This window comes from Lissotriton vulgaris, chromosome 2_1 (assembly GCF_964263255.1).
Source record: "Lissotriton vulgaris chromosome 2_1, aLisVul1.2, whole genome shotgun sequence".
Classification (NCBI taxonomy): domain Eukaryota; kingdom Metazoa; phylum Chordata; class Amphibia; order Caudata; family Salamandridae; genus Lissotriton; species Lissotriton vulgaris.
The window spans coordinates 1697363418-1697378760 of NC_141687.1; the positions used below are offsets into that span (position 1 = coordinate 1697363418).

General features: G+C 42.3%; 1 protein-coding gene across 1 annotated transcript in view; it reads right to left on the minus strand.

The window, feature by feature from the left end:
• Positions 1-15343, minus strand: part of LOC147733123 (uromodulin-like) — a 270223-nt gene that overhangs the window by 74759 nt on the left and 180121 nt on the right. Inside the window, exons 4-5 of the mRNA XM_086955856.1 lie at positions 8279-8439; positions 6584-6829 (exon numbers count right to left, since the gene is read on the minus strand). Of these exons, the coding sequence (XP_086811982.1) occupies positions 6584-6829; positions 8279-8439 (407 nt within the window). The remainder of the gene's footprint in view (positions 1-6583; positions 6830-8278; positions 8440-15343) is intronic.

Consider the following 15343-nt stretch of genomic DNA (forward strand, 5'->3'; position numbering starts at 1 on the left):
GGGAAAATGATCTAGTTTCGTTATCGGGGCTTGGGCTGCTGATAGAAACAAAAACAGACTTGGAACTTTTTTCAAAGACTTGGTCCAAAACACAGCTCGTCTTAGCTGCACTGATGCAATGCAGAATTTGTAGGGGGGCGGAGAGATTTACGGCAGTGGAAAGAGCAAGAAGGAAAGGGAACAGAGAATTATATCGTTTTTGCTACAATAATGGAATATTTTGGTTAGTTCATGATGAAATAACAAAAGAAGATTACCAGTTCTTTAGGCATGATGAGGTTTATTTGTCCTTTATTGGTAATGAAATCTATATTCTAAATATAAAAGAGATGGTTTCCAAAATTCTTGAAATACAAGCGTGGCGCTGAAAAGACACTGTTGAAGCGACAGCATTCACTGTTTTTTTTCATTATATACATAGATTAAGTTTCAACAAAGGGTTTATTCCTTTTACCACCCCCCCCACTTCACAACTCTCCTTCTCTCTTTTTCAAAAATTGTTCTATTAGATTTAGGTGGTAGTTTCCTGGTTATTTTGAGGCTAAAGTATCACCTGTTTGGCGACAGCGTATGTGTATGCTTACAGATATGGCATTTGTTAATAATGAATAACGTTTTTTTACCTGTTTGGCGACATGGGTGATATGTTTTACTATAACTGATGACAAACGTCCAGTGTACAATGACAATTTTCTAGTAGGGTGGGGGTGGGAGAGGGGACTCCTGGGTTAGGGTTTTTCCTGGTGGCAGGGTTGGAGGAGATCAAGACAGGCAGGAAGGGTTGGGGGCATTAGGAATAGCTGCAGACAGAGGGAAGCAAGGGAATTAGGTTGGAGGTAAGAGGTAGGCAAGAGTGGTAGATAGGGGTTTGAGGAGGAGGATTAGGCAGAACAAGGTGGGGTAATAGTTGTTATGGGATAGATTGCTTAGGGGCGGGGGTGTTAGTTTTGAATATGTTTTGAAATATGATCTGTATATAAATATGTATCATATTGCCTACCTGTCCAATAAAGCGGCATTTTACCCCATATTTGGGTCTCAGACGTGCTTATTGCCCGATATACACAATTTTGATGTGAAGGTCGCTCCCGCAGCTGAACCTAATGAGGCTCGATGTTCCCAATACTCGGATGGCATTTTTCGTTATTCATTTAGAAGCCCCTGCCAGGAAAGGAGCACATCCCAAAACTGCAAGGCAGGACCCGAGCAAAGGAAATCTGGCTCCCTGTTTGTGAAAGATATGGAACGCTCTTTTGAATGGTAACCCCTGGTACAGTACTGCTTTTTCAGAAAGCGCCTGTGATTGGTGGGGAAGGAAGGACCAAGCAGAAAGGGGAATGAAGAGGTTACAGCTTAATGGCTGTAGCAGGCCCTTTGATGCTGTGATATTGGGTTCAAGCCAGCGGTCTGATACCTTCAGAGTGGGGGTATTAAAGTTTTAAAAAAAAGATTAAAAAAAGCAAAGGAGTGTGGGTATATAATAGAGGAAAAAGCAATAAAGCGATTGAGAAAACAAGAGAGGGGGCGGAAGGGGCAGGCGGGCAAAGCGGAGTGTGAAAAAATTGATAAATAAATTACTGAAAGCGACAGGAAAAAAAAATGATGGGGTGGAATGGACAGACAGGTAAAATGAAACCTGGGGTGTAATAAATAGTACCTGAATCAGCTGAGGGGTGCTAATCAACTCAAATTAATCTCTACTTGAGCAATGCTCTTTAGCTAAAAACAGAAGTGGTGTAGCAGGTCCCGAAACCAATTAGGAGGCAGCAAAGAGGAGCAACGTTGGAATCAACCTATAGTAAGTAGCAGGTGGGAAACACAGTGCTTTTAGTAAATACTTCAGGTCTTGCAAATAGCGCATGCGTGATGATGCTCGACCTAAAAACTACCCAGAACAGGACTAAATGTTGAGTAGCTATTCGGTATCTTGCAGAACAAAAATCTGTCATGGCCAGACTTTGCTGTGTCGGAACTCTAAATTCCAGCCCACCAGTATCTCCGCCGCGAAGTCTGGTCAACTTGTTATGAGGCTTTTAGTGTTTAACCTACACCACCACTTTGAGTAATCATTGGACTCCTCTTCCCTACCACCTTGAGTGTGTCAAGGTCTAAAAGGGAGCACTTGGTCATTCAGGGGCTTATTTACAAGCCGCTTGCCCTGCCGGGGTGTCACTTTTAATATGGGAAAAAGTGACGCATTGGCGGTGCAAGGGGCTTGCAAATAAGCCCCTCAATGTAAAGTCCAGTAGCACCATGGCTCCAGGACACAATATGTAAATAACTTCAATTGTCACAATTAGAGTCCAGTAGTCTTAAACAGGATCAAGTATGAGACACATGTAAGTTCAGGGATAAGGCATATTCTACTGTATGGTAGCATTGTACACCCCTAACTACCCCAATGTGGGGGCCTGAGCTCTAACCTAATGGATAGCAAGCTGCACCATGTAGAGTGTGTAGCAGAGTTTTTTTGTTTTTGTTTTGAGGCTTTGTGTCATGGGTGAGGGTATGTTGAGATAGAGATGAAAATTGTATTTACAATAAAGACTGAAAAATATAAACAGTTAGACAGCACTGTCCTAACTGAAAGGGAAGTGAGATGATCAGCGTGTGTGTGCACCTACAAAGAGGAAGTGATCAGAAAAGGTGCAGTAATCCATATGGCAACATGCGCCAGGTAGAGATGGTGATGAATGAGTAAAAGGATGCCAAAGAGCAAGAACTGGAATTAGTAAGCTAAGTAGTACCCATTCAATCTTTTTTGTTTAATGGCAAGGGATACTGCCTGCTGCTGAGCAAATAGATGCCATGAGCAAGGAAGGAAGTGGAAGCTCAATCAAAGTGAGCATCCTAAGCATAAACTATGCATACTTTAATAGCATATGCCTAGGAACGAGAAACATGCAGGGTTGGGTGGGAGATAGGCAGAGCCAAAAAAATAGGGTATGTGTCACACCCCTGCCGCGATCACCACAAAGGTGAAAAAGAAAATGGTAATAAAATGAATGTATTACCATTTTATTTTTCGCTGCTTCCAGCCCAAGTGTGTGGTGGGGAGCATTGCTGCTGATTGACAGCAGGGTAGAAGTGGTGTCCATTTCAGTTTAAAGTGTGCAAGTCACTTTGGCTGGCTGTCTTGCGATGGCCAGCCTGACAGTGCACTTTAAACCAATCCAACCAGAACTATCTTAGACAGCTGGGTATAGAGCAGGGAAAGGCACCCAGTACCTGAGAGAGCATTGAGCCAGCTCGCTCCAACCAATCTTGGTGGTTCTCTCATGGTGCTTAACATTATTAACAGCAGGAGAAGGCATCTGGATTGGTTAGGGGTGTTGGCTCTGAGATCACACACTGGATGGACGGCTAGAACGCTGAGGACCGGTGGAGGTGAGCCAGTGGGTGAGCACACTTTCCGGCCATATTTATAAAGGGAGTTTGCTCGTTCTTGCAAAACAAAACATGGTGCAAACACCAGGCAAGTTCAAGGGGCCACTTATGAAGCCACACAAGACCACCTTGCGTGGCCCTGAGTGACTTAATAAATCTTAAGTAACACAGTGCTGCAGGATCGCTGCATTGCATTACTCTGCCCTGGGAAGGTGTTCCATGGGCATTCCGTGGGTGTTCCCATACAACTGCCATGGTTTTTGACGCATTCCCAGATTTTCCAAAAGTGGTAGAACTGGGAAAGCACTGCATCACAGGGAAAGGGCAGGAATGCATTGTATTTTGAAGAATACAGTTCATTCCTGTCCATGTCCCTGCGCTGGTGCAGTATTGGCTATCTAGCTCCAATGCAGGCACCCTTAAACCATGGTGCAAGGGAGCTTGTGTTGCTTGCAGGATTGTTTTTGTGCAGGCATGTGCACCTTCCTGTGCAAGAACAATCCTGAGAGGCATATTTATTTTTCTATTTGTGCTGTAGAATGCAGGTGATTACATCTGTCGCTCCTGATAACCTGTAAGGCCCTCACCCACATATAAATATAAAGAGAAATAAATATTCCATCAGCATTCCTTAGATTCAAATAAGCGTAAAAGTCCAACAAAATAACATGTAAATAGAATGTTAAAACAAAAAAAATCAGAACATACTATGAAATCAACTTTACCCACTTTGTTTGCTGCTTTGATGCCTTGGCAACAAATCTCAGGTAGTGCAAAAGCGCCCCATGTGACCTCATATATAACCACTCTAAGGTACTCATATGGAGTGCTTAGTTTATAAAAACAATTATGTGCTGAGGCCCAATACAAAAGCCTGGAGTTGGTGGTATGGAAGGTCGGGGGTGCCCTTTACCAAGGCTGCATGTCTCCATTATACCGCATGTCTCTTTATTCCACTATCCCACAATCCTGCCTCTTTACCTCACTCCTGCAGATTATTTTTCATTCCTGCTTTCTCCATTTGTCAGTTTTTGTCACATCTTTCTCTTCCTCCTTCTTTAGTGCTTTTCTCTAGTGGTAAGTATCAGTTTGTTGAGGAAAAAGAAGTGTTGCTCCTCAAAAATATGTGCATGTGAGCCTCACCTGAAACCTTTAGCTCAAATTAACCACTGCTCCTGTAATGAAATTTACGTCAGAAGAGGAATGAGTACAGCCTAGAGCGTAGCGTGTGTGAGGCCACAGGGGTGGTTGGCCCGGGCGTAAAATTCTTAGGGGTGACAAGTTTTTTTGTTTTTTTAAAGTATTTTTTTATTGTGTTTTCAATGACATGGTACATACAAATAAAGACATGTAACATTTGTGGCAAATAGATCATATCGCTTATTCTGTTATAGAACATAAAAAACGTCATGAGCGTTTTCTTTGTATTTGTTGGGTGGTTGGTTACATGTCCCACTGGGCTATTATTTTTCGTGACAACGTTGTGACGGACCTGCGCTGTTGGCCCTGTGCTTGTTCCTAAACATATAACATGAACATATAACATATAGATGTTGGCGGCTGGTTGAAGATCGGCGTGCATCACCGTGCCTGGTTATGGGTGCTTGTGAAGCAAAATGGAAGGGACTGAGAAAGTGCTAAGGGTTACCGGTTAGGCAGCACAACACTTGGCAACCTAAGGCAACGCTGCTGAGTACAACTACCTCACTGTGGTTCACAATGAAGGTCAACCCCTTCAAAATGCATTGAGCCCTCCCCTCAAGACTTCCATATTCTCAGAGACAGCCAGAAGCTTTAGAGGGAATGTGAGGCCCCTTAAGGCTAGGGTGATGGGGAAGGGGGAATGTTCTGCGCCACAAAAAATATAAGGCCCGGCGTTACGCTCCTGGGTTTGCACACTTTGATACCTCTTCTGACTATAAGGGTACGCATCCCTTGTGCAGCCTCTCAAGGATAATCTTGTCACAGGGACATTTAGAGGGTTAATAGCTCATCAGATCAAGAGCTAAAAGAAAATCACCCACAACAGCTCATCGCGGTATTACAGATTTGGGAAAGATATTCCTCGTATCTCCTGACTGTGTTTATAATCGCTAGTTCAGGAATTAAAAGCGTTTTCTGTCCATCGTTCTCTTCCATTTGTGCGCTGTACAGGCTTCCTGGTCCAGGCCAGCTTCTTAATTCACTAGGCAGACCACTATAGGATGAAATAGTTTAAAAGATACAGCTGGTTCCAGGTTTACCTCAAACAGGGAAATAAGGAGTAAAGTTCCTCCCACTGCACTTCGTTTCTGAAATAGGATGGCGTTTGGTTGCCTTATAATGGAATTCAGAATAGAAGGGGATAAATGACCAGCATGCATAACTGACATCTCATGGTTTACTTATGGACATAAGGCGCTATGGTTCACTTAGGGAAATGAGGCGTTTTGGTTCAGTTGGGGAAATCAGGCGCTATGGTTCAGTCAGGGTATTTCATCCACTTGGTTCTGGCAGACAGGAAGGCCCCATGGGTAAGGCAGAGCATTACAGTGACATGGTTAAAGTAGAGACACGTCAACGCCATGGTTAAGGAAATGCACTGAGGCACCATAGTTATTCAGACCATTTTAACAACAAGATTGGGTGGGATAATGAGCTATCCTGCTTAAGATGCACCTGAGTGACATGGATAGGGAAGGTCACTGGAGCACTATGGGCAAGCTGGGATATTGATGAGCCATGGTTAAACTGGAACACTGAGGCGCCTTTGTTAAGATAGGCACTGACACATCAGTTGGGTCCAGATCAATGGTTAATGCAAAGACTGAGGCAACCTGGTTAGGGTACTCACTGAGGCACCATGATTGAAGTAGACATTGTGCTCCATGGCCACTGTAGAGATCTAAGGCAGTGTGGTAAGTGTGGGGCACTGAGCAACTCTGTCCAGACAGTAGTGAAGCTTGAGGTTAGGTGCATGAGTTTCCCAAGCACCTGTAGACCTGATGCCACAGTTGCCAAGCCAACCATTTTACAAGCTTCCAATATTAAACCTTATTTTCTACCCGTCCTGAATAACATAATCTCTGATGAGTGGCTTGAAGATGAGGTCATTGCTTTCCCATACTGTGAAAGGCCCACTTAGTTTGAGATTACAGCTTTACTGCATGAAGTGCACTCTTTCATGTGGTGATAGTAAGCTGAACATATTCCTTACCCGTTCTCGATGAGAGAAACTTTGATGGCGCTGTTGGGGTCTTGCGTCGGAGTTGCATAGCAGGTATCCACTCTTAAGACAAAGACATCAGCATCCCCAACTTCTGTGGTCATACCAAAATAGACGATGGAGCCTATGGACATGTCATCCTCACCTGAAGTGATGGGGGTGGTGTAGGAAGGGTTGCTGTATGCTGCAGTGGTGGTAGAGGCCAGTCCACTGCCACCTGTAGACAGACCTATGGTACTGAAGATCAAAATGAAATATTAAAGAAAACACTTACTATAACTTTTTCACCTAACTTATGCTGTCACAATGCACACACTCAATCCATTCCACTGAATCTGTGTCATTCAGCAGACTACCACACATAGCCACCCTTTACAACAACACCAACTTCACATTCATGCCTTCAACGAACGCAACCTCCACCCACACACTTACCACCAACAAATTATAAAAGCCATGTTCACTGCCAATACAACACTGCACTCCCAAATTGTGTTCATATACCTACTTGCATACAATCCACAAACAAGCCACCTCTCAAATCACTTGTTGACAGCATCCTTACCTTTGACCCTGTACAGCGCTTTGATTCCTTGGTCTAGGTTAACAGTACACAACCCCCAATACATTCACCTTGACACATCAATTCTCAAGTAGTAAGGTCCCCCGCCCAGCACAATGCTGACACCTGCAGAAATATATGTAATCCGAAAATATCGTTTTTTGAGCTCCACCAGTCACTGTTTTCCCAATCAAACACCACCTAACCTCTGCAGGGATGAACCCAACTGAACACAAGACCACCTGACAAAATGCACCGTTGACAACCACCACAGACACGTCCACCACAAAGAAACACTGCCCACATGCCAATTTACTTACATACACCACTAACCCCCACTGCATCCCAACCAGAACTACTAAAACACACACACACACCAACACACATCATAGACACAGTTAAATCTCTTCTGACTGCTCTTCTTGGTGAGAAGGTATTTGGCTTTCACCTAGAATATTACAAAACCATTCCTAACATGACAAGGAAATTGATTCAAATGAATAAAGAGTGATACCTGTGTGAGCAAACATGCCATGGATAGAATTTGAAGAGATGAACACCTTTCCTCCCAGGGTAGATCGATCCAATCTGTCATGAGCACCAAGTAAGTGACACTTTCCTGCAATAATACTGTCCATTGTTTGTGATAGCCACTGGGAATTCTCGTCCACTCATGGCTGACTAAACCTAGTCTAATATCAAATTGCATGACAAGTATGAGGATTGGGAAGCACATTCTATTGTTTTAGAGGCATGCCTGCGGTTCTGAGGGTCATGGTTGTAGGAGGCACAGAAGTGAAGTGAGTGAGTCCGGGTGATCTGAATACACCTAAAGTGTCTTTCAAAGAACTATAAGGAGGAATGAGAGTTCTGTCCACCTTGTCGAACTCAGTTAAAGCAACTTATCAGGATTGAATGAGATATGACTGCCCTGTGCTCATCTTTCAAAGATCATTAGCAGGACCAAGGGAGATCTCAGTATCCTGTGCACCTATGAACGATCCCAGTTCAAGGACTGGGGGAGATCTGATCCCCTGTACAAATCGATTGAAATGTTTCTCAACTTTGTGAGTGAGTGGGAGAGACCACCCAGGCAGTTGGGGAGTGATCATAAGCCATCTTACCTTGCCAGAGGTCTCAGGACGGTATCCAGGCTGGTCTTTATGTCCAGAAGGTAAGTGCAGGAGAATGGAAACTCCACCTGATTTCCAGCTATAACTCCTGACGCATATTTCAAGGGTGGGATATGCAGCATATTCGAGTACGTCACATGGGTGGTGTTGAGCTAGGATAAAACGAACAATTTGTGAAATTCAAAGAAGTGAGTTTATCACATCATTTCAAAGGATATTGGTAACTTGGACACAGCATTGACAGGGAATAGGATGTCTGCTACTGACCACAATCCGCTCCTCAAAGATCATATTCTACATTATTTAATAATACGAAATTCAAGCACTCATGATACCGAACAGTTTGTAATTTGCTGTGCTTGCTGGGAGGATGGCATCAGTGTGCCTGAGCATTTGACACAAGCAAATCTAATATTGTGCGATCATGAGTTTGAATCCCAGAAGAAAGGCTCAGCCTTCCATCTTTAGTTGTGAATAAATGGAGGCCTGCAAATTAGAAAATTGTGACATAGGCTTTTCACACTGCTCAAGAACAGTAGAAGTGCGGTGTTTAGCGCTGAATCATATAAAAAATAAAAAGGAATATTTACTCATTTTTTAAGCAACTCATCACTGGATCTAAATGTAGTGTGCTGCATTGCACAAGGGCAAAAATAACCTGAAGCCATATCTACTAAAATTGGTCTGCTCCTGCTGTCATCCCCTGTACTGGTGCTCTAATTAAACTCTCACTTTACCACTGGATTCAAGATAGCCTGGCTGATGAGGGGTGTTACCCCGAAGCCGGTCCCAGGATGGTTGTTTCCGGTCCAGGGAAGACCTGGCTTGGCAGTTTCGTCTGGACTGTTCCCATGAGGCACAGGGTCAAGAATAATTTGCATATGGCGTGTCTGAACTGGGGTGGTGAAGTGAGCTAAAGAACGATGATGGATTCAACCCAGATCTGTGACTGGGGATGAATGTCTAAAAAGTTTCAGTGCTCTGTCCATCATCTCCTTGTGTTTGCTCTAATTAAAATACCTTGGCAAAAAAACAACCTCGGACCATAGCACAGATGGGAGCATGTGCTAGCTGATATTGATCTTTAACTAGAATCATATCCTTCCAGCACACATTTCCATGCCTAGACAAAGTCTGAAAAGGATCTCTCACATTGAATGTATGTTATGCACTTCAGAACATATGCAATGTGTGGGTTTTTTGAGGATTGAAAACATTTCCTGGCATTAATGCCTACCAGGATCAAGTTAATCCATTCCCACGTTAGAACACATTCTTGGGGTTATCAAGAGGAGGCAGACCTGTTTCTGCGAAGAAGCCCATGACAATGATAGATCGAAACGTTCCTTTGTGGCCAATGTCAGTGACAATCGGATGAAACACATGTTTACACTTTATAGATTTGGAAGAATATGGAATTTTTCATTGTGATCTCTCCTAAATGTTGGCTAAGAGCTGTATTCCAAGCAGTAAGGAAATATGATTATGCACGGTATCATGGATTATTGTTTTTCAAAATACTGTTACCATTTTTCTATTCATATAATACCTAGTAGATTCACAGTCATATCTTATAATAGACTTCATATGAAAGGGGTAGAGGGTGCAAATCAATGTAATGCATACACCACAATCACAGGTAGAGGTGAGAGCCAGGGCTGACTAATAGCATACAGCAATGTTTATTAGTCAGCTACACAGAGACCAGAAGATGAGACGGCAGTCAGGGCTCAGACAGCAATATTGACAATGTATTAAAAGCTTTTGTCAACTTGCTGATGAAATACTTCCAAGCACTGGTGAACCCTTTTCACTTGTTCAAGTAGGGCAACATACACACACCCTCTCCTCTACACACACACAACCACAAGTGCACACACACACACACACACACACACCCACACACACACACACACACACACATGCGCTCACACATGCAATATCTCTCTCTCTCTCTCGCTCTGCAAAGTTCTACTGGGTGCTACAAAGTGCTTAACTAATCAATTGCAAGAGTCCCATTTGTTTTTGGTAAGCACTCTGTTCAATGTCTGCAGCTCAGGTGAGTGACAGCAGGATATCAATTCAGGCACTACAGGAGCTCAGCGCTTTCCAGCAGACACTGCATGGGTTTCAATGGATTAGCCACAGAGGCTCACTTGCGAACCTATATAGGATCACTGGAGTGCCTTTGTGCAATTAACTGGGCATCTGCATGAGCCGGAGGACCTTCATTAAGGTTGTACTACTTAATATCGACAAAAAAATTATCAACAACAATATCGAAATCAGAATACACACACCCAAAATATTGACAACCCTACACTTATAATTAAAACAACCAAAAATAATCAATACAACATTCGGTCCTACAAAAGTATCTATAGTTAAAAAGTACTTAAAGCCAAAATATTGATTATAATTACAATTACAATAACTCTTGCTTTTAAAATAAAAATAATAAAATAATACAAACATTGAAAACCGCATAGATAAAAAATGTAGCTATGTATTTTAAAATATCAAATGTATTTAATTTTAAACTTAACAGGTTGCAAAATAGTTAATTGATTCAATATTTATCTTGTGCATATTCCTAAAAAATATGTACTTTCAATTTCAACTAGTGGAAAAATAATATAGTTAATAGATGAAAACATATTTATTCACAAAACATAAATCATATATAAAAAATAAACTAATTGTGTAAACATATAGTAAGCTAAAAATGAATTCAAAAGAACAATCTTCACAAATACATTTACTTAAAATGTTAACAAGCATTGGAAATGCAATAGGTCTCGCATTAGAAAAGTTGGAGCTATTGGTCTTGTAAATGACAAATATTTTATTTATGTGTTGGTTTTTAAAATAGCTAAATGGATAGCTTTGTCATTTACAATGCCAATAGTTATAACTTTTGCGAATTTGACACCTATAGCATTTGGAATGCAACATGTTTTGTATTTACGTGACTTAGATGGCAGCTCTGGTCGTTAGGCCACATCTCTAGAGAGCACGAGAGTGCAGCAGGGGAGAGAAGCACAGAGAGGGAGCAGAGAGTGCAGCAAGGAAGAGAAGCACGGAGAGGGAGCCCAAGAGTGAAGCAAGGGTGAGATGCACGGACAGGGAGCCTGAGAGTGTAGCAGGGGACAGAAGCATGGAGAGGGAGACAGAGTGTCTCAGGGGCGAGAAGTACGGACAGGGAGCCCAAGAGCGAAGCAAGAGAGAAAAGCAGGAGAGGGAGTCTGAGATTATAGAAAGGGAGAGAGTTGAGTAAAGAAAGGGAGAAGATGAGTGTGGGAGAGAGGCATCAGAGGTGGAAGGCAGAGCAATGGAGATAGACCTGGGAAAGCAGTAACCATGGGGGAGATGAAGATGAGAACAACAGGGAAAAACTAGTGGTGTTGACTAATGCCGAAATGGTATAAATGATGCTGTGTTAGTGCTCATTGACAATCGTGTGTACCGTGAGGAGGGATGGGAGAGGGAAGGGGAGAGAAGGGAGAGTGTGGAAAGAGGGGAGAAAGGGAGGAGAGTGTGGAGAGAGAGGAGAGAGGGTAGAGGAGAGAGAAGGAAGAGTGTGGAGAGAGAAGGGAGATTGTAGAGGGGAGGGGAGAGTGAGGTGAGGGGGGAGAGAGAGAGGAGAGAGAGGAGACAGGAGAGAGGAGAGTTGTGAGAGGGGAGAGTGGTGAGAGGGTGGAGAGTGGTGAGAGGGAGGAGAGTGGTGAGAGGGAGGGTAGAGTGGGGATAGAGGGGGAGGTGAAAATGATGGGAGAGTGAGGAGTGAGGGGAAAAAGAGAAGGGAGGGGAGAGTGATGGTGAGAGGGGAGAGTGGTGAGAGTGCATACTGGTGAGGTGGGATGAGAGAAGATAGTTGTTATAGGGGATAGTGGTGAGGGGAGAGTGGTGAGAGGGGAGAGTGGTGAGAGGGTAGAGTGGTGAGAGGGGTGAGAGGGCAGAGTGGTGAGAGGGCAGAGTGGTGAGGAGAGGGGAGAGTGGTGAGGAGAGGGGAGAGTGGTAGTGAAGGGAGAGTGTTGGTGAATTTTGGAGATGCTTGAAAGCAGCAGCGAGATGGAAAACAAAGTGAGTGAGGAGGGATGTGGCGGGACACAGAAGCAAGGATGAGACGGCCTGAGAGCGGTAAAGATGCACAATTGAATTAAAAGTAGACAGGAGGAAAGGCCGACAGTGAAGAAGAGAAAGAAAAAGAGATTGAGAGGAAGAGGGGAATAAACAGGAGACGAGGACAATGGGGGGCAGACTAAGGAATGTTGAAAATGAGGAGAGGGAGGGAGCTTAGAGCATGTGATGGAAATAAAGGCAGAGAGAAAAGGACAACTTAGAAGGAATCGGGGAGGGGAGAGGGGGTTGGCGGAGACCTAAAATAAAATCGCAAAGGGGTCTCAATGGACATCAATGTTTTATTTACACACAGTAATATCAGCCCAACATACATTTAAACAAGAGATAGAGTGCGAGCAGAAGAAAGTGAAAAGGGGGGGGAGAATAAAAAAATAAAACAAATAGCGAGAGAAAGGAAAAGCAAAACAGAGTGAACGATAAAAGAAACAAGAAACAAGTTAAAAGAAAAGGAGACACGGCCGGCCGGCCGTGAAAGCCTTTGATGCTGCAGGGGGTGGAGCGGCACCAAGCTGGGCAACAGATGGCTGACAATTTGATGCTGTGTACGCGCATTTTAGGTCAATGTGCTTGCGCATTGACCTAAAAGCGCACGGGCACAGCACCAAATCGCCAGTCGGGTAAAGTCTGTATTAGTCCCTATAGTCTCGCTCTGCTCAATGCGCATGCGCATTGAGAGGCGAGATCTAATAATGGAAAATAATTGCATATAAATCCACAAGCATAGAGTTTATGATAATTGAAGATCTCGTGTACAAAGAATCAATTCAGTAAGGCCTCATGTACAAAGAATCAATTCGGTAAAAGCATAGGTCAGTTCACAAACTACAGAATTTCAGTGGTTCACAAATCAGCCTACTTCCTTAATAGTCATGCTGTAGGTTGCAAATAGCAACCCGCTACGTTTGACCACAATCACAGTGATGGTGTCCTACTGGGGTCAGCAGAATACCATGTCTGTTACGGCTTTTAAATAATGCAATCTTTTTTTAAATGTAGCTTATTTTCCTTAAATGAAATGGGATGTGTAAAAACAAAAAATGTTAATTGACACTAACCTTTTTATGGAGTAAGCTGCGGTCCTATGGTCTTATACTATTCCCACTGGATTGGCGAAAGCATTGGAATCTGGGGAAATGTGTCAGAATTACAAATCTCTGATCCATGGTGGTTGTCCCAGGGTGCCTGGTCATAACGGGGTGGTCGGAAGAATGCCACCAATGCGCCCTTGTGAGTCTGGCAGTCCGTTGACTGCCAGACTCCTAATAAAGCCCTCGGTCCCTTTGGGAAAGCGTTGGACGGAGGGTGAAGGGGGTCAAACATATTTTTACCACTCTAAGCAAAATTGAGGAAAGCATTGGTTCCCGGGGGCTAGCGGGGCAGATTTACTGTTTCCATTTCAAACAAAACAAAATTTGTGGAAGCATTGGAATCTGGAAGTGTTAGATGTACTATTTCCACCCCAAACTAAGCAACATTGTGCAAAGCATTGGAGTCTGGGGTAGAGGTGAGATTTACTATTCCCAGCCAAAGCTAAGAAAACCTTGGAGAAAACATTGGAGTCTGAGGGGGGAAGGGTCAAATACACTATTCCCACTCAAAATTAATCAATGTTGAAGGAAAAAAAACTGAAATAAATTTTATAACATCTGCTATATAAATTTGCATGAACACATTCCTTGAACAGCACAAATTATTTGTTGTTAAAACAATAAATAAAGATTAAAACAAAAAATGACAACTATTTAAAACAAAAAATGAAAAATCTAATTTTTAAACAATTATCTATTCAAAACATCTAAATAACCCAACAAGCTAAAACATGAACTAAACAACATATATTTAAATATTAAACCAATAATAAAAAAATACTCTTAAACATTTAATTAACTTTAAATATATTAAAATATTACTTTAAAATACCCCCAAAACACATATAAAACCCGAGATATCCCCAAGAATAAAAAAATAACGTAAAACATACATGTATTTAAGATTTAATTGAAAATATAAATCTAATAAAATATTTTCAAATATTTTCAATAAATGAAACAATAAAGAACTATAATTTAAAACGCTGTTCACGGAATACCCATATTCAACCCACTAATAAAAAAAATATTACAATTAAATATGCAATTCAAATAAAACATCAAACAAAAACACTTCAAAACAATAAAACAAAAAAACCCAGTAATAAAGCAATAGATATTTAATACTTTGAAAAAATTGTTAAAAATTGAAAGAAATCTACTTCCCTTCTACTCTTTCTAGACTTCCATATTATGGTTCCCACAATAATAATTATTTGATATTAAGTTCCATCAACATTCTGCCATTGATATTAAGGACATAATCTCCTCATTTGCTCATTGGTTGGCTACATGGGCTCAGCTTGGGTGCCTACATGTGTGGTTCCTGGAGGAGCTCACTGGAGTGCCTGTCTGAGATCAGTGGTGTGCTTGCATAAGCTCATTGGACTGCCTACTTGAGATGAGCAGTGTGCAGTGTTAGCTCAGCGGAGTGCCTGCATAAACGCATTTTTGAGCCTGCATGAGCTCAATGCAAGGCCTTTGTTCGCTCAGGTAATCTCCTACATGAGCCAAGTGGAGGCTTCCATGAGTTCAATTGAGTACCACAAGCACCTCAAATGATCGAAAACTTTAATTGCTAAAAATAAAAATCAGCTCAGCTGCATTTATTGTACGCTGCAAAGAGTTATTATATTGGGAATAAAGTACCCCTCCATACATCATAAGGATATTGCAAGTCACTGAGAAGTTCCATAACAATAAAGAAGAATGAGGCTGAAGACCGAGCTCCTTTATAATTCTTGGAACCCTGAGTTCACACTATAACCTTACTCAAAAACGACTTAAATCATTAGTCTGGTGCTTTTTCATATCAAAGAGTTAG